A 23,747-nucleotide genomic window follows, 5' to 3' on the forward strand; every position below is an offset into this window, starting at 1 on the left:
GCATTTCACACCAGGCATGTGATGGGGCCGCACCTCAATTAAGGCCACGATCTCTTCCTTTCTAGTCCCAGGTCTTTCCTGTTCTATCTTCGCCAAAAGCCTGTCTCACTTGTTGCTACTTGAAACCACTAGCAAAAGAAAAATTCAGCCGTAGTAAGTTAGTTGGATTGAGTTTGATCAGTAGACAAAATTTCAAATTGGAGCTGGCTCTGCGGTCGGACAAGACCAAAAGAGAAATAGTTGTATTATACATACTGTACGTAATTAACTGATGAAGTATTTTTTCTTCCATTCAGTGTTTGCACTTCTCTATTTTCAGACAATCCGTCATACTTCTCTCTTCCGGGAGAATCGGCGTCTGGTGGTATTCCAGCGTCGACACGGAGTCCTTTCACATTGTTGAAGCGGCGCGGTCCAAGCATGGGCGCCAATACATCTTCGGCTTCGGTTACGTCATCTACCTGCACATCGTCTTCCTTGCTCCATCACGGCGGGGGTGGAACAAGAAGTTCGTGCTCGGCACCGACCACCCCCACCTCTCCCGAGGCGTGTGTCATACTGCCACCACCAGTACCCACACCGCTCTCGTCCCAGCCGAGTCAACATCGACGCAGTTTCCGGTCCTTACTGCGTTCCGTGAGTGCCAACAACCCCAGTACAGCTCTTCAGCAGCAGCTGCTAGTACTGGGTGAACCTCGACCGTCCGATATGGCTCCTGAGTCACCGTCTATGCACCATCTCCATCAGCACCGACGTAATCACAGCACCAAAACCATAAAATCACCGAAGTCTTCCACAGAACTTCTTAATAGTGATATGATTTACTGTCCCGTGTCGCAAACACCTCCGCCATTACCTACAGTCACTCCCGAACGGTCCACAGAAGAAGTGTTGCTGGGTAACAGTGGAGATGCAAGGTATTATAACATCACGGCTGCCATGACGATACCCTTGACCTCTTCTTCAACTAGTGGTAGACGACGGCATTCTATAGGCACTTTTCTGAACAAGGAACGAGCTTTGGCAGCGTCAGCTTCAAGCAAGCACCCTTCATCGTCGTCTCCCAAGAATAGCGATACCGCAATGGACACTGTAACACAAAAGGTATCGACTATGAATCTCGCTACGACCCCGAAAGATACCTGTTCGTCTGTTGCAGTCACTTCTTTAGAACATCATCGACCTTCCCACTCCAGGAAACGCTGCACTCGATGCTGTGGTAGTAAAGGTAAGTTCAATGCTCATTGTCTTCATTAGCATGAAAACAAGGTGTACTTTTTCCAGTTTACTGTATGTTTCCCTTTACAGCAATAGAACTTGCAACTGTTGATAGTATTCCTCTGTTTTTTGTACGAAGTTTAACTGTTATCTTATCCTCGAGTGCAGTTCTCACGTTCCTTCCAGAATAACTGTATAAGAAGGACATACCGACCAGAAAATCTCAGTTCACTCTACAGTCCTAACATACATTGTGAAATAACAAATCTGCCAGTTGCTCAGTAATGAATACTAAATCTCCAGAACTGTTAAGACATGTATCCCACTGGGTGATGAGACGGTCAATCCCATTCTTGAAAAATTTGGCGGCTTTTCGACGGAGCCACATCTGTATCCAGCCACATACGTCGTCTTCCGATACAAACTGAAGTTCACGAATGTTTCCCCACAGATGTGAAAACCGCATGGCGAGAGATCTGGGCTGTAGAGAGGCTGTTGAAGAGTTTCCCACCCAAATCTCTGAAGCGTATTCCTCACAGAGTTGGCAGTGTAGGGGCGATAGCACGACCGGGCGTTTTGACCTTATGAGGCACCTCAGTTTCTGCAACGTGTCTTCATAATGCTTTACATTGATTGTGGTCCCGTACTTCAGCTTGTCTTATACCAAGGCAAAGGTGCCATCTTACATAAATGTTTATCAGTAGTCTTCCTCTTTTTCTTCTTCTACTTCGTAGCCTTTTCTCAATTACCTGGGGTCGACACTTTATATGGATTGTTGATGATGCTTGTTGTTTTAAGGGGCCTAACATTGAAGGTCATCGGCCCTTTATATGTGTCGTGTGTTTATATGGATTTGGCACACTTTTAAGGCCGGATGCCTTTCATGATGTTGCCCCTATTTAGAGGGATTTATTCCCTACTGCATGCCTCTGTGGTGGTTTGTAGTATGGTGCGTTGTGTTGTATGCAAATTAAGGTGTGTATTAAGACGAACATAAGCACGCAAACCCAAACCTAGGGGAATTAACCAAAGTTAAAATCCCCTATCCGGATGGGAATCGAATCCGAAGCCGGTCACTATGCTGACCAATCAGCCAAGGAACCGGGCAATTGTTTATCGGTAGTAGAATTTGTTCCGAGGTATCTTTGGAACAGCAGAGGTGAAAGAAGGTGCGGGCTGGAATGAGTCTAACTACAAGTCCGAAAGAAGAATTAAAAATTTAAATAAAGGTTATATTTTCAATAGACAACAAGATTTAACAAATTTTCACTAGGTGAAATAACAATGAAGAAAATCAGGTACAATTATAACTTTACAAACAAAAGCACAAGTTAAGGGCTCCTTACAAATCCTGGGCTTCGAGCCCCAATTTCACTATCCTTGAGCTCTCAGCTCACAACCACAAAATACCAAAACCCCTAATTCCATGGAGCATTTGCTCCCACCTAGTAATGTCAAGCCTCCTAGAGGCGCCTTTCAAAATACCAGAAAGAGCTGACCCGCTCTCACTCTTTCAAGCCTATTAAAGGCAATACCAGACTATTACACTTAACTGCCATCAAGGCACAACTTATAATGGAACAGGGGTATCTCGTACCCAATCTATTGGGCCTTCACAGGAAGGAAAACATAAACGGGTTAAGTTAATGGCCCAAAATACAAAGGTGAATGGAGGCGAGTACTTGCACTCCTACATGAAAGCTTGTTAAAACCTAAGTGGCGCTAGGCCGATTCAACAGGGGCTATTCCCACACTAGGGAGGTGACTCGTATAAGAAAATTTTAATACATTAGGAAAGAGAAGAAAATCGGTTATGAAAACGTAGTCACTTCAGATCAAAATGCAGGGGAGCTCGAGAGGGTAAAGCACTCTCTATCCCCGATTTACAGTTAAAGTAACATGACAATTTTACATCGAAATGGTATAGATTACATTAAAAAACGGTTTCGGACCTTCCCCGAGGATTAAACTGCTGAGCTAGCAAGAAAATAAAGATGTTAAACGGCCATTACCTTTTGAAGGGCTGCTGACTGATGAAAGAGGCGCTTCTCCCCTCCTGCTATTCTTCCATGCACTAAGCTAGATGTTGTACGAGTGGCGGAGAGCCAGGAAAATCAGCAGTTTTTATACTCTCGGGGAAGATTCGAGAACTTTCATGAATGATTAAGACACACCCACAGTCGTTTATTGGGTAGCTTACAGTTACACATCGAGATTGGTAAAGAAAGAAGCCATTGGCTGATAATTAATGACAGAATTTTACGATTGGCTAATTTCAAAACTGGCGGAAAGAAAAGATTTATATTGCCAACCTACAAATGAAAGAACGAAATTTAGTTACAGGAAAACTTATGAGTATAAAATATCTTCAAGAAAAGTTCCATCACTTCGCACCAGGGTGCATGATCATAGTTTTTGGGTAGAGACATCTGTGAGAGAATGTCCACACTTCTTGATAATTGTAAACAAAAACAATTCGAAATTCACTCAGTGACATCTTCTGGTAAACGGTTGAATTAATTCAGTTTTAAAGTTCAGAGTTTCAGGCGGAAAATTCAAATGTGCGGCGTGTAGGTGTACCAACCGGTACAGAATTGATAATTAATTTTTAACTTCCATGGAATTCAGGTATTCCTTTGTTTATACAGGACCCTTGATCTCTACAAGTAACAGCATTTGTACGAAAACCGAGCCAGATTACTTTTGAAATACCTTTTTAGTGTTGCAATCCAAATAATATACCATTAAAACTATTTTTATCTAATACTGTTCACATCCTGTATGGACGTTGTATTTATAACTGCTTCGGAGGTAATAAACCATCCAGTACGGTCCATAAACGAGCAAAAGAAACAACAACGTTACGTGATGGAGACTACGTTTCCAGCACCATTGTATCGTCTGCGGGCAGCTGTATGGTTGTAACGCACCTTATTTAGAAAGTGCTAGTGGAGCAGTCGATTAGTCATCACACTTTTTGTATCTTATATAACGGGTCGATACTGGCTGAGGTCGATAGCTTATTCAGGGGCGCCGGGCGAGAGGCTAATACGCCATCTCCGTATCGTTCACTTCTGGCACGTTAGAACTCAAGGACCAAGGGGGAAGTTTTAATTCCCCTTCCCTTCGGGCCACATAGAAGGTAACGCCTTCTCTCGTAGAACTCATGGGTGATCACATGAAAGGAAAGCAAGCAATCTTGTAGTTTTATGTGATTCTTGATCGTGATCATTGCCAAGGGATCTACAGTTTTTATGTGAAATCAAAACCATAGGGAAGTAATTCTTTTTTTTCATTTTAAACATCTCACGTGCATTTGTCAGGATTCGAAACGAGGCCGCCTTAGTGAGAAGTCAGTGACGATGCCACTCGGCTATCATGCTCCTGGAGGACCAAATTTGAAGGGTCTTTAAATAATAATAATAATAATAATAATAATAATAATAATAATAATAATAATAATAATAATAATAATGACAATGGTAATAATAATACCGAGCGAGTTGACCATGCGATTAAGGGCGTGGAGCTGTGAGCTTGCATTCGGGAGATAGTGGGTTCCAACACCACTGTCGGCACCCTGAAGATGGTCTCTGTGGTTTCCCAATTTCACACCATGCAAATGCTGGGGCTGTACCTTAATTAAGGCCACAGCCGGTTTCTTCCCACTCCAAGGCATTTCCTGTCCTATCGTTGTCATTATAGTTAGCTGTGTCGGTGCGGCGTAAAGCGAATTGCAAAAAAATGTGTGTATAAACCCAATTAAGTACAACTAACTAGCTAACTAACTAACTAACTAACTAACTAAATAAATAAATAAATAAATAAATAAATAAATAAATAAATAAATAAATAAATAAATAAATAAATAAATAAATACAGATGAGAGCCACATCATTAGACAGCGCTTTTTTTTACGGGGGGCCCCCGTAGCCCGCTCCCCCACCGTGACCATCGACTCAATCTACATGGCCTCCGACATGCTATTAATTTCTAAGAAGAAAAGAGATAGCTGGGTAGAGTGGGAAGTGATACAAGGAGTATCTGCCTGTTTCCATGTCAGACACGTTACCAGGCGAGATTGTGTTAGGTATATGGTGTTGAAGTATGGTATTGAAGGGTCAGGAAAAAACCAAATAGGCAGAAAGAAGAAAGAGCCTACATGTAAAACCTGACATCTTTTGGATAGCACATGCAAGGATGTGGGCTGGGAAAAGACGAGAGGTTGTGTTAGTTAGGAACAGGTAACATGCACAAAACATAAACCCATTCCTCGCCATTCCATCGCCTGGGGATCAGTCCGTCTGGGCACTGCTGTGGCTAGCGCGGTCCTTGCCGGCTGCGGAGCCATGCGTCGAGTACCACTAGGGCCTGCCGCACGGCTCCACCTCCTTGGGGTACCTCGTACCCAGTCTCCGATCCCGGAGAACGAGGCCAAGCCCGCCGAGGCGGAGGCCTCCTGCAAGGGCGTGGGTCATGACGCCGGGCCTCCTTCCTCTCTGCCCGCGCCATGGCCCGGTGGACAGGGCAACTGCGATGGGAGGCCGGGTGGCCCCCGAGCAGTTGGCGCACACCGGCGCCTCCCTAAGTGCTGCGCAGGCCGTGTAGTGGTGATCACTGCCACAGCGGTTGCACCTCACCTCGAGCCCACAGCTGACCTGACGGTGGCCCCACCTCAGACAGCGGAAACACTGCAAGAGCTGCTGAGGGGGACGTTTTACTCTCACCTGACTGCCGCTACCCACTGAGGTCATCTCCTGATTGGCTCCTCGGTTGACTGCTGTCCTGGGAGCAGTCTTGGGTTGCAGCTGGGCGGTCCTCTCCTGATGGGCCGACGTCGCCTTCTGCTTCCTGGTCCGGCGTCGTCTTCTTCTTCCCGGGGGTTTCTTCTCGGCAGGGGAAGAGGCCTCTTCTTGGCGGCCCTCCTCCCGGCCTGGTGACCCCGGGGTAGCTGGTGGCTCCGCTGCGTCGCCGTCTTCTTCCTTCTCCTGGCTGGCGGCGTCGGCGTCGGTCGGTGATAGCTCTCGACTGCGTTCCCGGTCCTGTGGGACGCACATCGAGGTCTGCAGCTCGACAGACTTGCAGGCAGGCTGGGCCTGTGCAGCAGCCTCAGAACGCCAGGGGGCGTCCTTCTCCACTACTGTGCTGCTCTCCACCATCACGGGCGCTTTCCTGGTAGGCCTTCGTAATGTACCGCTTTCCAGCTGGGGTCGCGCCGCCGTCTTCCTCGGTCGCCGGCTCCGTCTGCGTTGCTGCCTCGTGGTAGCCTGAGACGTCCGGGTGCTGCCTGAGTCCTGGTAGCCGGGTGACCTGGAAGTGCTGGGTCATCATCTTCTCGTAGTGTCGGAGGCGGCTTGCGTCCTTGGCGTAGATCACGACTGCCCAGCCGGGGATCACCGCGCCGATGAGATGGTCGATTGGATCCTCTCCGTCGAGCTCCACAATCGCTGTTAGGAGATCGACTATAAAAATCGTCTCCCGGTACACGTCCTTCCCCCACCGGTTGTACACCAGCAGCGACGGGAGCCTGGAGTCGGGAGCGGGCGCCAAGCTCAGCCTAGTTTGAAGTTCTCGGTAGGCTTCCCTGCAGTCGAAGTCGGCCGGTCTCATGTTGACGGTTATCGTCGCCATCCTGGTCCTCCTGAAACAGTAGAAGAGAAAGAGCGAGCACTGAAAAGTGCTACAGCTCAGACAATGCTCCTTCGAAGATGTACTAATAAGTACAAGTGCCTGGCTGATACTTGAAAAGTACAGAGCGCCTGGCAAGGAGAGAGAAAGCGCAGCGAGAGGCACGTACGCCCTTTCACTACGACTGTCAGCTCTGAAGCCCACCGATGCTTGATGCCCACCGGAAATTTGAAATATTGAATGTTTTATGATTGAAAATTGACGAATTTCGGCATATTTCGCACAAAAATGTCCGGCTGTATGATTAATAAGAAGTGGGCTATCCCTGTTGCTATTCCTCGACGAATGCGGTATTTTCTGCTTCTTGGCACAGGCCAGAACAAAATATAGCTTTCACCGAAGTTTCAGTCTCATTTATGACTGTGCCTGGGTGGTAGCTGATGAGACGTGGGTGTTCCTGCATGCAGTAATGACACTACGAGCACGGCTAGTGCGTCTGGATGTTAAGAAAGGACCGGTTGAGCTGTAATAGCACCTTGTCGTCCAGTGAGGAAGGCAATGGCAAACTGCCTCACTTCACATCATGCCTTGTGTGCCTCATTTTAGCACCACCGTTGTTGTTCTTTTTGCGATTTTTCTACAAGGTTAGGTGTTGCTGTGTGAGGATCTAACCAGCCTTCGGGGTGAAAACTTGACAGATGGGCTAAGTCCTATTGAAAATGTATGCAGGAGTAGACTCATTAAGGTATTCGAATAAGAACGAATGAGACGAATGCTGGAGCGTCACAAACTTGAGCCTACAAGCCTCTTGTGAAAAAAAAAACCACTCCGAATACAACAGCCGTAACCATGGTAACTCCAGTTCAAGTAAAGAAAAAAGCACTCGGAATACAACAGCCGTAACCATGGTAACTCCAGCTGAAGTAAAGAAAAAAGCACTCCGAATACTACAGCCGTAACCATGGTAACTCCAGTTCAAGTAAAAAAAAAAGCACTCCGAATACTACAGCCGTAACCATGGTAACTCCAGTTCAAGTAAAGAAAAAAGCACTCCGAATACTACAACCGTAACCATGGTAACTCCAGTTCAAGTAAAGAAAAAAGCACTCCGAATACTACAGCCGTAACCATGGTAACTCCAGTTCAAGTAAAGAAAAAAGCACTCCGAATACTACAACAGTAACCATGGTAACTCCAGTTCAAGTAAAGAAAAAAGCACTCCGAATACTACAGCCGTAACCATGGTAACTCCAGTTCAAGTAAAGAAAAAAGCACTCCGAATACTACAGCCGTAACCATGGTAACTCCAGTTCAAGTAAAGAAAAAAGCACTCCGAATACTACAGCCGTAACCATGGTAACTCCAGTTCAAGTAAAGAAAAAAAAACACTCTGAATACAACAGCCGTAACCATGGTAACTCCAGCTCAAGATGTCGCATTCAGCTTTCCCTCCAACTATGTACATTGCACGAGACAGTGGCGAAAAACGGCGGGGCTAACTTCAGCAACTGCGTATTTTATGGTGCCATTTCTCGACGCCCTCAAAAAACTCTCCTTTAAATCTTCAAGGCATGCTGATAGATTACAATCGAGCAATTTGTTATCTGGAAAATTAATCTGAGTTTTATGATTGGGTATGGAATGATTGAAGTCTGAAGTCTGAAGCCTGTTTGAAGTCTGTTTGAAGTCTGAACATTTGTGAACAGAAGTTTGAGGAATATCCTGAGGATATGGTGGCCACAAGTAATCTCCAATGAAGAACTGTGGGGAAAAAAAAACATTAAACACCCATTGATATTGAGATGCGTCGTAGGAAATGGAAGTGGATCGGGCATACATTACGGCGAGATAAAGACAACATAGCAAGACAAGCCCTGGAATGGAACCCACAAGGTAGCAGGAGAAGAGGCAGACCAAGAAACACATGGAGGAGGAGTGTAATAGCAGAAGGGATGGAGAAAGGAGGGAAGACCTGGACAGAGATCAGGACGATGGCGCAGAACAGAGTCCGGTGGTGGAAGTTCATTGATGCCCTATGCTCCACTTAGGAGATACAGGAAATAAGTCATGGAATGATTGCTTTCAGGTGCAGATTACTTGTTTCAATCGTATGTACATACTTTTGCATTCTTCTTCGTTTCTTACTTTTAAAAAGATGTATTTAGCAATTCATTGTAGGGCAAAATAACTTAAATTTCATGAATGCGTATGGAGTGATTATGTGATTGTACACAACATCAGCGTAGCGAAGCTGTCGCGATGAATGTGAACAAGACTCGAGTACAATCGCTGAAAGTAGCAGGGATTAATTTGGAAAATGCATGTTTCTCTCATAGTCAGTTTTATGTAGGGTTGGAACTCCGTGGAATTTATACATTTACCTTCCTATTAATGTGACATGTATCCTATGGCACTGGATTAATGTATCCTATTTATCCTATGGTACTGGATCAATGATTTCATAGTTAGAAAATATGCACGAAGTTAACAAACCGATATCAGTAATTCGCAATAAGTTCGAAAAGCTACCAAATGCAGAAATACTAACGTATTTCAATTTCCGTTTGAGATGTATTTTCAAGTGTTTGTTAATATATAATAATTCATTCTGTTACCACAGCAGGTATCCGGCTCCATGGCTAAATGGTTAGCGTGCTGGCCGTTGGTCACAGGGGTCCCGGCTTCGATTCCCGGCAGGGTCGGGAATTTTAACCATTTTAACTGGCACAGGGGCTGGGTGTATGTGTAGTCTTCAACATCATTTAATCCTCATCACGACCCGCAGGTCAGCTAGGGAGTCAAATCAAAAGACCTGCATCTGGCGAGCCGAACTTGTCCTCGGACACTCCCGGCACTAAAAGCCATAAGCCATTATTTACCACAGGAGGTCATGTGTACTATTTCATTATCTCGAAACTTTGCTTGTACATCCGTGACAATATTAATGAACAACACGATAGGCCTACAATGCTGGTGGAGCCCGCAGGTAACTGCTAGTCTTTTATATTATAAATTGCATTCGACCTATTGGAATTATGTTCTGACGTTCCTCCCATTATTGGAACGAGTTATCCACTGAGCAACATAGACAGATTTTAAAATCTTCCATACCTTAAAAGGAGAGACAAAAAACGTAAGCTTCAGAGATAGGGTTAAACAAAACCTTTACAGCAAAATGTTCACAAACTTGGTCGTAAATGGGCCGTGTATAATGGTTTATTACCAACAGCGCTGATATTAATATAGCTTGTATCTGGAAACCATGACCCGCTTGAGAATCTCCTGAAATAACATTCTACCTATGAAGACTCCAGACAGACAGACAACCAGCCAGACAATTTCTTCGTCTGTTGAACAACTTCCACATTACGGCGGGTCATACGTACGAATTCAGCCTACTTATCTATCTAGCACTTCTTGCGGCTCCACCCGTGTTGAAGTCAGAGTTAAATCAGATTTGCTTGTCGGTAACAATAGCGGACAATCCAGTGATAACTTACCCTGATCACACTCTCTGTCACGTTTTATCTCTCCCCTCCGCTTCTACGTATATTATTAGCGTTTCGAAGGCCGCAGCCATGCGATATCACTCATTCCAGAACCTGTTCTTCTAACTCCCTTTCTAAAATTTTTTACCTCGATTATCAGTAATTGTGCTGAAGTCAAAAATACCACCTATGAGGGGTAAAATAATACTGTACGCCAATATGAAAGAAAGTAAAATAGTATTTCAAACCTTATTTTTATTTCTGGTTTACTCTTTTACTGATTTATAACGAACAAATTAAACATGCACAAATTACGATGTATCCAGGTCAAAATAAGAAACATTATTAGCAAGATAATTTTGTTAAAATAATTATTTAAAGGAAGTGTCGTTGTAGTACAAAAGGATTCCTCTCTAATATACACATTTAGGTCTATAAAACATTAACATTTTGCAATACTATTACTTAAAATTTCAACTTATGATTATTTCGACCTTTACAACCTCCGGAAGTGTTACAACAAAACATATAATGTATTAATTTCTAGGAGGCACTTTGAACGGTTTTCAATGTTCTGACATTAGTCACCTTGTTTATTTCGAAAGGGTCATTTTGAGTTGTAACTTTCTCCAGATAATAACAAGTGGTGTAAGAAGTATGCACACACCAATTTTCATAAAAATTGTGTAACAAGTATATTTTTGAGCGGCAAGGATGTAAACTGCTAAACCTTTAAACTCTTCTCCTGAAAAATCATTTGAAATAATAATAATAATAATAATAATAATAATAATAATAATAATAATAATAATAATAATAATAATAATAATAATAATAATAATAATAATAATGGCTTTACATCCCACTAACTACTTTTATGGTTTTCGGAGACGCCGAGATGACGGAATTTAGTCCCGCAGGAGTTATCTTACGTGCCAGTAAACCTACTGACACGAGACTGGCGTATTTGAGCACCTTCAAATACCACCGGACTGAGCTCCTTTAACGTATAAATTGCGTATTTCCCGGAAAGCTGTTTGAGTTACGAAGGAAATGCATACGCTCATTTTTATAGGAAATTTAATTCTAAACCTTGCGTACGCTCTTTTTTTTTTTCATGACTAAGCGTTTACAAGTATTTTAGGATATTTTTCAGATTAAACAGGTGCCAAAAAATAGAGAAAGAATATTTTTTTCCCTAAGAATGCTTCTAGAGTTAGGAGGTCTGGCTCCTTGACTGAATGGCCGGTGTACTGCCCTTCAGTTAAGAGGATCCCGAATTCAATTCCCAGCCGGGTCCGGGATTTTACCGCGTATGGTTAATTCCCCTGACTCGAGGACTGAGTGTTTGTGTTTGTCCCAATAGACTACTCTCCTCTTCAGACACACACAACACATTACACTACCTACCAACAGACCATAGTGAACATATCCCTTTTTATACGGTTGGCGTCAGGAAGGGCACCCGATTGTAAAACAGGGCCAAGTCCATATGTGGGACACAGTTCGTAGCTGCGACTCCACTGAAGTGTGGGGAAATCGCTAGAAAACGAAGACTACTAGAGTTAGAAAGAAAATGTAAAGGAATATTTTTTGCTTAGAATTTAATTCTAAATACTCCCGGTCAGGTCTATTTTTAAAAAGGGCTTACAGTTCGGGCAGTGTGTTTCCTTTTAAAGGTCCTGGGTGAACACTCTTTTACGATGTGCTCCACTTTTTTGAAACAACTAGCTCTTCTGACATATAGGCTAGCATTATGGTATACAACACATTACCTCCTTGAAGTAATGAGCTTTCTAATGGTGAAAATATTACTAAACTCACAAACGTTCTCTATAATATTAGTTTAGATGAGATTCATTTTTGTTGATGTGCGAAGGATGAAAAAATTTAGTGGCAACATATGCGTATATATGAAACCATTTATTGTAGAACCATCGTAGCTCAACAAGCCAATGTAACCCCCTGCAAGGTGTTGCATCCCTTGTGGAAGGCGCAGGATACTAGTAGCAGTGCCGCCTATGTTGATGTACGCGACAGAGTGTCATACTGCTTGAAATATGGCGTCTTGTGTATGAAAACACTTCCCTCGGAGTGGTTCCTTTAGTTTCGGGAAGAGATCGAAGTCACAAGGGACTCATGTCCGGTGAACAGGGGGTGGATGCTCCAGGATCTCCCACCTCCATCGTGCCAATTATTTCCTCACACGAGCAGCATTGTGACATTGGGCGTTGTCGTGCAGGACAATGGGCAGATGGGTTTGGAAATGGAGCCATTTTCTGCGCAGAGCAGGACGATGATGTTGTTTTACTCACATCTTTAGAAAGTGTTATCGAAGCACGATCGGTCTTATGAGTATTGTAGTATGTTTCATAACATCCGGGGACACTAGCCGTGCTCTGAATGTCATTATTAGTACTACCGATGTCCGGCCCCATGGCTACATGGTTAACGTGCTGGTCTTTGGTCACAAGGGACCCGAGTTTGATTCCCGGACGGGTCAGGAATTTTAACCATTATTGGTTAATTTCGCTGACACGGGGGCTGGGTGTATGCGTCGTCTTCATCATCATTTCATCCTCATCACGACGTGCAGGTCGCCTACGGGAGTCAGATCAAAAGACCTGCACCCGGCGAGCCGAACCTGTCCTCTGACACTCCCGGCACTAAAAGCCATACGCCATTTCATTTGAGCACTATCTCTGGCCTTTGCTGGTAGGACCTAGTATTTACAGTGCACCAAGTCCTCTGGTATAGGCTTGAGCAATTTTGTTACTTTCATTCATCTGACTCTGTCTTTTTCTTGGATTTGACAATATGAAAGTGACTGAGGTATGAGCCATTCCTTTTGTAGCCAGTCCCTGCTATGAATGGTGTGAAAACGTTGCTCATAGGGCCGGTTGGTGCAGCCATTTCAGTGGGCTTGGCAGACTGTTATGTAATAGCAACTTCTGGCTTGGTTGGGAAAGCAACGGGAAACTACCTCACTCCTCGTTTCCCTAGTACGCCTCTTCTGTGATGCCTAGGCCAACTATGACACCTGATGGTGGAGCTGTTGAGGATCCAACCAGCCTTCAGGCTGATGACTGAACATACATACATACATACATACATACATACATACATACATACATACATACATACATACATACATTACATACATACATACATACATACATACATACATACATACATACATACATACATACATACATACATACATACATATCTCAGCAGCTTCCATACTGTCACAGCCATAAATGAGAGTGCAGTGGAAGCTACATTTTGTTCTGGCCTGTGCCAAGATAGAGATGCTAACACTATGCGACAGGTGCAAATTTAAGCAGCAACAACAATGTTATCAATTGGTACGTCTGAAAAAGTCTGCCTCTGTGGTGTAGTGGTTAGCGTGATTAGCTGCCACCCCCGGAGGCCCGGGTTCGATTCCCGGCTCTGCCACGAAATTTGAAAAGTGGTATGAGGGCTGGAACGGGGTCCACTCAGCCTCGGGAGGTCAGCTGAATAGAGGTGGGTTCGATTCCCACCTCAGCCATCCTGGAAGTGGTTTTCCGTGGTTTCCCAATTCTCCTCCAGGCGAATGCCGGGATGGTACCTAACATAAGGCCACGGCCGCTTCCTTCCCTCTTCCTTGCCTATCCCTTCCAATCTTCCCATCCCTCCACAAGGCCCCTGCTCAGCATAGCAGGTGAGGCCGCCTGGGCGAGGTACTGGTCATTCTCCCCAGTTGTATCCCCGACCAAGAGTCTGAAGCTCCAGGACACTGCCCTTGAGGCGGTAGAGGTGGGATCCCTCGCTGTGTCCGAGGGAAAAGCCGACCATGGAGGGTAAACAGATAATGATGATGACGTCTGAAAAAAATAATTTGAAGGTAATGCATTTTGATCGTGCTTGTGATGTGCTTTGAAGTGTAAAACTGGAGGTTACATTCAAGAAAACTTACTCGCGTGTCAGTGGTTTCACGCGTGGAAAGCTTTCATTCGCGCATGCTCTGTCGTGATGTGTGTGGCGCCCGCTGGCCACAGGAGATTGGCACTGGAGCATAAAGCAGTGAGGCCAGCATGCGATTTGCAATCGGATAGTCGTTAATCAGGTGCAAATGAACACGTTTCAATTCACCTCAGCGAGCCGATGTTTACCCGTGTCAAGAAACACTGCAGCAAAAATGTCCCCACAATGTTAGAATTTACGTTTGTGTGGCAAATACTCTTGATGGCCTTGGCCGTCGAATTTTACCAGTTTACGTCTTCACTTTTGGTTCTTCCAAAAAGACATGTTTTATAATCACTGTAGTTTACAATACAGCACATAACATCGTACCAGTGAAGAGATATTTGGAGACTGAAGTTAGCGATTTCTAGTGTTTAGTACTATTCTAGATTCCGAAGCTTCGTCTTCTTCTTCTTCTTCTTCTTCTTCTTCTTGCTATTGTTTTTACGTCACACCAACCTCGACAGGCTTTTTGAGGACGATGGGATAGAACAAGGCTAGAACTGAAAAGTAAGGTACAGATCCAGTGTTTTCCTGGTATGAAAATGAGAAACCACGGAAATATTTTTCACGACTGCCGAGAGTGGCGTTCGAAACCACTACCTTCTGAGTGCAGGCTAACAACTACATGATCAGAACTGTGCACGCAGATCGTTCGGTTCTTCTTCTTATTTTGCTTTTCATTTTCTGTAGCCGTAACCTTGAATTCTGGAGGTGGTAGATTGCAACCCCATCGTCGGCAGCCCTGTTTTCCCATTTGTTGACATCAGGCAAATGCTGAGACTGCTCCTTAATTATGGCCATGGCCGAGATAGCCGTTGAAAGCATACTGAATTATTAACGTGGAAAGCGTATGAGACTCGTATTTCTGGCAATAAAACAAGGTAATCCTGGGAGCCGCTTCAAGAATTCGAGAGAATGCAGTTTCCTGCGGTTTGTGATGGATGACTTAATGGCATCGTCTCTCGCTCCTCACATGAGCGATCACATCCTCATCCCACTCAATGCGTATGAGATATATGAAATGAGAAATCTCGTCCCTGTGGTTCGTATGCCATGGTCTGGCCACATGGCTAAATGATTAGCATGCTGGCCTTTGTCCACAGGGGTCGCGGGCTCGATTTCCGGCAGGGTCGGGAATTTTAACCATAATTGGTTAAATCGTTGGCACGGGGGTTGGGTGTATGTCTCGTCATCATCATCATTTCATCCCGATCACGAGCGCGAGTTGCTTACGAGCGTCAAATCAAAAGACCTGCACCTGGCGAGCGAACTTGCCCTCGGACACTCTCGGCCATTTCATTTCATTTTTGTATGTCACGTGAAATTTTATGTCCTGTTTGTGGCTCTGATCCCAATCGTATGAAACTACAGGCTTGCATTCTTGACGTAATTCAGTTTCCTTTGCCGTCCGAATATACGGATTATGACAACGAACCACAGTATAATTTCACAGAGTTGTTCTTTGTCAGTGAAGAACTGTGTTTTACATCGGTGATGAGCTTACTGAAGAATGCAGTCAAGGAGCATCCAGCGGAGTTATCTTATAATCAACCTGGAGACCTCTCATATCCTCATTCCAAGCGGTGTGTTGTGTGAAAGCTGCCTCTTGTGCTGCTACCATCTACCTTCCATGGCCAGTCACTACAAACGTCAGCTTTGTCCTCGGTAAAATGTTCCGCGTAGTGTAGGAAGTCCATCAAATATCTAACATTATAATTAACTTTGACATTCTATCAGTAAAATAATCTGAGACGAAGGTTTATACCTCACTGAGCAAACACAAGAGGACACTATATTTTGGACGTGCGACTATCATTGCCTGCTTACAAGCTCGTACACTGACCTGCATATTCAAGTCAAGACAGTAACATGAATCGAAACAAGTAATAGAATAAATATCATGGCAGGTCAGTGCAGAACGAGAAGACCAGTACAAACACAAAAGCTAGGTGGGATCTCTCCTCATTTATCCCAGTTCTTTTCAGTCCACCTAGCAAGTGGCTGTGCGGTTTGGGTCACGGAGCTATCAGCTTGCATTCAGGAGATAGTGAATTCGAATCCCACTGTCGGCAGCCTTGAAGATGGTTTTACGTGGTTTTCCATCTTCACACTAGGCAAATAGCCGTTAATCAGGTGCAAATGAACACGTTTCAATTCACCTCAGCGAGCCGATGTTTGTCACCTTAATTCAGGCCACGATTGCTTCCTTCCCACTCCTAGCCCTTTTCTATCCCTTCGTCGCCATAAGACCTATCTGCGTCAGTGCGACGTAAAGCAAATTGAAAAAGTTGTCTTCTCAGTCCACGGCATGGTCGTTTGTGCTTCCTAGCTCCACTGCGGCACTCTCGTCATACATGCCCTGATCCATTTCTGGTAAGATATACAACATAAAAATCATCTCCATACAGGTCATGAAGGCCCTTGGAGGGGTGGAAGGTAGAGACTTCCACTATCCGTAACCTCGGCACTTGATGGGGTAGAGTGGTCAGCTCTACGCCCGGCCATCTTTGCCCCCAGGAATTAACCTGGTATTTTTGGCGTAGGCTGAGTGAACCTCAGGGCCATGTGCACATCCAGAAATTGAAATCTCATTTCTTAAGTTTTACGACTTCTGGCGGGGATTCGAACCCACGTCCTTCCGGGTGAACCGAGCACGCCTTTAACGCCTCGACCAGACAGCCCCTAAGATATAGGCCTATATAGCATAGTGTTTTCAATGCATTTTATATTATGGTATGGAATAGAACAATGTTATTGCTTTCATTGAACTGTCTCAGTCTTACCTTTAGCGTAAACGATATGAAACTGCCTGAAGTATGGGCGTTACAAGTAAACTATTATTCGTTATGCGGCCAATCTCTGTGATGGATGGTGTGAATGTTTCGCTGCTAGGGTCGTCTGGTGTCTACATTTGTGTGGGCTTCTGGCTCGGTGAGGAAGACAACGGAAAACTACCTGACTCTTCATCTCCTCAGTACGCCTCTTCACTGACATTTAGGCTTTCTAAGATAGCTGATGATGAAGCTGTTGAGGATCCAATCAGCCTTCGGTCTATGACTTGATACATACACACGCGCGCCCGCCCGCCCGCGCGCGCGTTTGTGTGTGTGTGTGTGTGCGTGCAGATAATGCCCCTTCCGCATTCACGATAGTTCTACGAGCCTTCTTCCTTAAATAGGCTATGTTTACAAGTAGGTTTTAATCAATTGCTATACGGGAAAGGTGAACCCTCTCATACATTTATTCAGGACGTACTTTCGTTAGTTTTATTTATATTTTGCAGGAATGACAAAAACTATTTCGTGACACCACTCTGTCTGCGAAAATGAACACAAAGTAGAAATTGATTTAATCTGCCCGTCCCACCAAACATTATATGACTGATCTTTCATTTCTTTATCAACAGGTATGGAAGTAAATTATCTTCGAATTGGAAGTCTGATTTATATATTTTTATCTGCAATACAACGACAACAAAGGAAAACATGTATTTCATATTGACTTGCTTTTTAACGCACTGAGTGCCATGAAAGGAGACACTGGAGTCAGGGCACAAGCCGGTATCTTTCCCCACAGGCAGCTTTTAAAATAGCGCTGAGTAGAATGTTTAGCGGAGTTCACTACTTGTAAACACATTAGCTTACCTAGCTGGAGGCATCTGGTTCAATGTATTTATGTGAAGAGACTGATAACATAGGCTGCTGCGTGAAGTGGAACAGACACTGCGATCATCTCATACCTTCGTGCATATGCTAGGGAGCTGCACCGTTCAGATGGCCGAAGTTCGAGTCCTAAAGCTGTGATCATGCAGAGCTTGACATTCCTTCTCCGTAACAACTGAGTTCTCGTATCACTCAACACAGGAGTGGTCCCGGATTATTATTATTATTATTATTATTATTATTATTATTATTATTATTATTATTATTATTATTATTATTATTATATAATACGCTGGGACCATCAAGGACCACGTTAAGTCTTCTTGCATTTGACACTGAACTTGGCCTCCTTTAGAGCCCAAATTTCCCTCATTCTTTGTGAGTGGGCCTGCTTACGCTCCTCTGCCCCAGGGTCACCATGTCTTCTCTTCGGTTGCTCGTCTCGGTTTAGCCGTTCGTCAATATTTTCTTGTGGAAGCGATCTCTGTTAAGGACATCTTCAGCTGAGATATGTAGCATTTGCAGGTCTTCTTTGGTATTGCTAAACCAGGGAATTGTGATTTTGGGATTTGAATAAAAAAAGTGAAAGATCTCTTTAGTTAACTTTCTTCCGTCCATTCTTTTCAGATGACCCTAAAATCGTGCCCGCCTTTTTCGGATTGTGTCAGTAATTTTCTCTATTTTGCTGTAGACTTCTTGGATCTCTTTTGATTGATTACATTTCTGAACTTTGATCCCAAGATTCCTCTCACAATTTTGCGCTCTTTTTTCTCCAGTTCTTCAAGGAGTCCTTTGTTGGCATTTAGAGACAGGGTTTCGGCTGCATATAAAACTACTGGCTTCAGAACTGTTTCATAGTGACGTATCTTGGTGTTTTGGGAAAGGAAATTTTTGTTGTAGATTGCGCGGGATGTTTGGTGGGCTATTTCCAGTTTGCGTACTCGCTCCTGAAGTGCTTTTTTGTCCAGTCCATTTTTCATGATGATTTCACCCAGGTATTTGAATTTGTCTACTCGGGTGATGTCCCCGTATTTTGTATGGAGTTTTGGTGGGGCCTCTTTTACGTTAGTCATTACTTCTGTTTTTTCAAACGATATCTGCAGACCAATTTGTTCGGCAATTTCCTTTAACATTTCAACTTGAGCTCTAGTGGTTTCTACGTCGTTTGAGAGAACAGCAATATCATCGGCAAATGCTAAGCAGTCTGTTGTGATCCCCTTGGATTTGGTTCCCATTCTTAGTGGACTGTAGTTGGTTTCCTGTAATCTCGCCCGCCAGGTTCTGATGATCTTTTCAAGAACGCAGTTGAAGAGTATCGGGGATAGCCCATCACCTTGTCAGACTCCTGTTTTGATGTCAAAGAAATGCAAGAGACATTCGTGGAACTTCACCTTGGATTTTGTATCGGTCAGGGTGGCTCTAATTAATGCCAGCAGTTTCAAATCAACTCCAAATTCATTTAAGATGTTTAGCAGGACTTCCCAGTCAATGGAGTCGTACGCTTTCTTGAAGTCCACAAAGACAGACACATACTGCTTGGACCTTAGTGTACAATATCTGATGATCGTTTTGAGATTTTGGATCTGTTCGGCTGTTGAGCGACTTTTTCTGATCCCTCCTTGGTATTCACCTATTTGATATTCGACTTGTGCTTCCAAACGCTCCAGGATGGCAAGTGATAGAATTTTGTAAGTCACGGGTAGCAAAGATATTCCTCTGTAGTTGTTGATGTTCTTCATGCTGCCTTTCTTGTGTAATGGATGGATCAAAGCTATTTTCCAATCTCCGGATAGGGTCTCCTTGCTCCAAATTTCTTCTGTTTGCTTTTGCAAGATATCAAGTGATTCCTCTGGGGCATATTTCCATAGTTCTGCTACTACTGAGTCTTCCCCCAGCGCTTTGTTATTTTTGAGACGGGCAATGTGGCGCTTGATTTCATTTTTGTCGGGTGGTCTGGAATCTGGGTACCTGAGTAAGAGTTCCTTGGTCTCAGTGGGGCTTTGCGGTTTAGAGCAATTGAGTAAATTCTTGAAGTAGTCTGCCAGAATGCTATTATTATTATTATTATTATTATTATTATTATTATTATTATTATTATTATTATTATTATTATTATTATTATTATTATTATTATTTCCGACTCCATGGCTAAATAGTTAGCGTGCTGGCCTTTGGTCACAGGGTTACCGGGTTCGATTCCCGGCAGGGTAGGGAATTTTAACCATCATTGGTTAATTTCGCTGGCACGGTGGCTTTTGTTGTCTTCATCATCATTTCATCCTGATCACGACGCGCAGATCGCCTACTGCAGTCAAGTCAAAAGACCTGCACCTGGTGAGCCGAGCATGTCCTCGGACACTCCCAACACCAAAAGCCACACGCTATTTCATTATTATTATTATTATTATTATTATTATTATTATTATTATTATTTTATTTATGTGCTCTAATTGACTTCTCACCCAGAAGCTGATTAGTTGATGCAGAAAAAGTGTGCAGGTTCATATGGAAGGACATGAGCCCGATTCCTCACTAGAATATTTAGGAACGCATCTTCCCTCATTGGAGATACAAATTGCGTTATAGTTCACTCTGTCTACATTGGATATGAGTACCAGGTTAATGCCTGAGGTCAAATGCTAATCACTCTATTCCCTTTAGGCCTAATGCCGGGATTTTGAGATTACCTTCCATTCCTTCAAGAACCTTTATGACCGAGCTCTATAGCTGCAGTCGCTTAAGTGCGGCCAGTATCCAATAATCGGGAGATAGTTGGTTCGAACCCCACTGTCGGCAGCCCTTAAGATGGTTTTCCGTGGTTTCCCATTTTCACACCAGGGAAAAGCTGGGGCTGTACCTTATTAAGGCCATGGCCGCTTCCTTCCCATTCCTAGGCCTTTCCTATCCTATCGTCGCCATAAAACCTGTCTGTGTAGGAGCGACGTAAAGCCCATAGCATAAGACATATCTGTGTCGGTACGACGTAAAGCAAAAAAAAAAAAAGAACCTTTATGATATATTATTTCTGGCTTCATTTTTTTTCATTAATGTTGTTCTGGGAAATGTAAATATTCCTAATATTACAGTACCTGCTAAAAATGTACCTTACTTATTATTCAAATCAATTTACTTACATACCGAGTTTCACCTCACATTGCCACGGGCAATATTTCTTAAACAACAAGGAATTTTGAAAAAACAACTTTTACAGGCAGAACGTTAGGAGAGGGGCTCATGATTTTAGTGGATAGAATTAATTAATTTGTACGGAAGTATAATTTTTAACACCAACTTACTTTTCTTTTTTTACAAGTTTGCTCTACATGGCACCTACACAGAGAGGTCTAATAGCGACGATGGGATAAGAAAGGGCTAGGAGTGGGAAGGAAGTGACCATGCCTTAAGCCTTAATTAAGGTGTGAAAATGATAAACCACGGGAAACCACCTTCAGGGCTGCCGACAGTGGGGTTCTAGCCCACCATCTCCCAAATGCAAACTCATAGTTACCTCACGGCCAACTCACTCGGTATTACGTATTTTTAAATTTAGTGCAGTGTATTGTGTGTAAAATGAAGATTTGTATTAAGAATAATACGAAAACCCAGTCGCTGAACTAGAGGGATTAACTGAAGTTGAAATCGAATCGAACCCTGGGCTTTCTGAACCGAAGGCACTGAGCTGACCATTCAGGCATGGAACCAGACAGAATGTATACCTAATATGGTTTGGTAAAACAGCAAGCTTCATAATTTCTGAGCCACGCCATGCAAAGATACAAATATCAAGACTAGAAGGGCCGACAAGCAACAAGTTTGCATGCAGGTAATTTCAAGTCTTAGAAAGAAATGAAGGAAACCAAAATTTGCTAATAGAGTCTTTTGTATTATTGTAAGGGAATCATTGACTTCCATTAAAGAAATCCTACCCGATTACTTTGAAATCCGGAATTTCTTAGTGGGAGGAGGGGACGGAAGATAGGATCCCAAAAAGTGAACAAAAAGTTCTCGAAGACTTAGGAAACTGCAAGTTTTTATTCAAGTGGTTCTGATTGAGTACTTGGCGAAAATGCCCACTGGGATGCCAACAGTAGGGTTTTCAAAAAATATCTAATTAGTCCCTTTCAGTGCCATCACCATCTGACAAATTCCAATAAGGCACACCAAACGACTTCAAATAAATCCCGTGATATTTCGATGCGTATTATGACAATAATACTAATAATAATAATAAGACGAAGACCGAGCGAGATGGCTACACCGTTTGGTCACGTAACTGCTAGCTTGCATTTAGAAAATGGTGCGTTAAGGCGGGTTTACACGCTAAGATAAATCGTGACGATATGATTGTAACAATTCATTGTTATAAATAACTCGAAAGAGTACTGTTTACACGCAGCGATGTCTTGTCCAGTATTTATTGTCGACCGCGGCACAACGCCGTCAGCTGCTGAACGAGGTTCAGGAGGTCAAGTTTTAGAAAAAGCAAAAATTGTTCGAGAAAAGTTCTATACGTATTTTAACGGGGAGGGGTCAGTTCCTTGGCAAGAACAAAGTGCATTGAGCGTTTGAACGTTGCATTTCCTGAAAGAAAGCATATCGTAATAATTGTTTATGATAATTTTGTTTTATTTATAGTAAGTTTTTTACTTTATTACGTTGCAAACATTTAATTATATGGACATAAATGAATATGTACCATATATGCCATTAATTCATTAAAACGTGTTACAATTAATGTAGGTCTACTGATTTCTGACATGTGATGTGTATAATAATTTGAGAAAATAATAAAACTACTTTTACTAAAAATAAAAATTAGGTTTACTTACATCTTGTGGTCTTTCTTCGTCCCCATCTTCCATTGTACTCCTACCAGGTCTTGCAGAGTCCTGATTGTTCAAAAAATGCAGAAGGTCGAAGTACCACAAACTAGGTTTATATACATCATTCCCACTTGCCCCGGATTTCAGCGAATTGTTGAATTTGACTAGTTCCTTTTTATATACCGTACGCAGTGCACTGATCTTTTTCACTGCAGTGCTTCTGTCTGCCGACGGATCAAACTCGTTGTATTTCTTAACAAGCTCTGCATACAACATGTCATTTTTATTTCTGTCGGAGTATTATTTTCTGTTAATGAGCCAAAAACACGGAAAACTCTGATATTGTTCAAGGAATTCACTCAAGAACTCACGAGGACTTTGCTTGGAAACTGCCATGATCACAAGGAAGAAAAACACTACTTCAAAACAACCTATGCAGTCAACAGTCAACGCAAACTGAGTCAAATTGTAGCTACATGTGGCTGCAACTGTTCACATGTTCCAACCTGTCGTTACGATTCGTAGAAATTGATGCCGGCTGGCACTAACCATCCGATCCAACTCCAATAAATCGCTACAATGTCCTGTTTACACGCAACGATAAATCGTGACGATTCTGTTACAACGATAAATTACACCAATTTATAGTTGCATGTAAACCCGCCTTTTAGCCTCCGTGGATTCCCCCACTTTTTCTATTTGTTTTCACGTCGCATTGACGCGACGATGAAATAGGAAAGGGCTGGGAATGGAAAGGAAGCGATCATGGATCCTAGCTTTTGTCTGGTGTAAAAATAGGAAACGAAGGAAAACAATCTCAGTGTTGGTGACAGTGGGGTTCGAAACCATTACCTCCCGAATCCAAACTGACAGTTACATGATCCAAACCGGTTAGTATAAGTCAATCTCGAAATGTT

At 43.3% G+C, this 23,747-nt stretch overlaps 1 protein-coding gene across 1 annotated transcript in view; it reads left to right on the top strand.

Annotated features, from left to right (window-relative positions):
• The first annotated feature begins 1,098 nt into the window (after positions 1-1,098).
• Positions 1,099-23,747, top strand: part of LOC137496879 (uncharacterized) — a 487,890-nt gene continuing 465,241 nt past the window's right edge. The window contains exon 1 of the mRNA XM_068225505.1: positions 1,099-1,228. Coding sequence (XP_068081606.1) covers positions 1,114-1,228 — 115 coding nt within the window. The 5' untranslated portion in view covers positions 1,099-1,113. The remainder of the gene's footprint in view (positions 1,229-23,747) is intronic.

The sequence above is a fragment of the Anabrus simplex genome, chromosome 1 (genome assembly GCF_040414725.1).
Source record: "Anabrus simplex isolate iqAnaSimp1 chromosome 1, ASM4041472v1, whole genome shotgun sequence".
NCBI classification, from domain to species: Eukaryota; Metazoa; Arthropoda; class Insecta; order Orthoptera; family Tettigoniidae; genus Anabrus; species Anabrus simplex.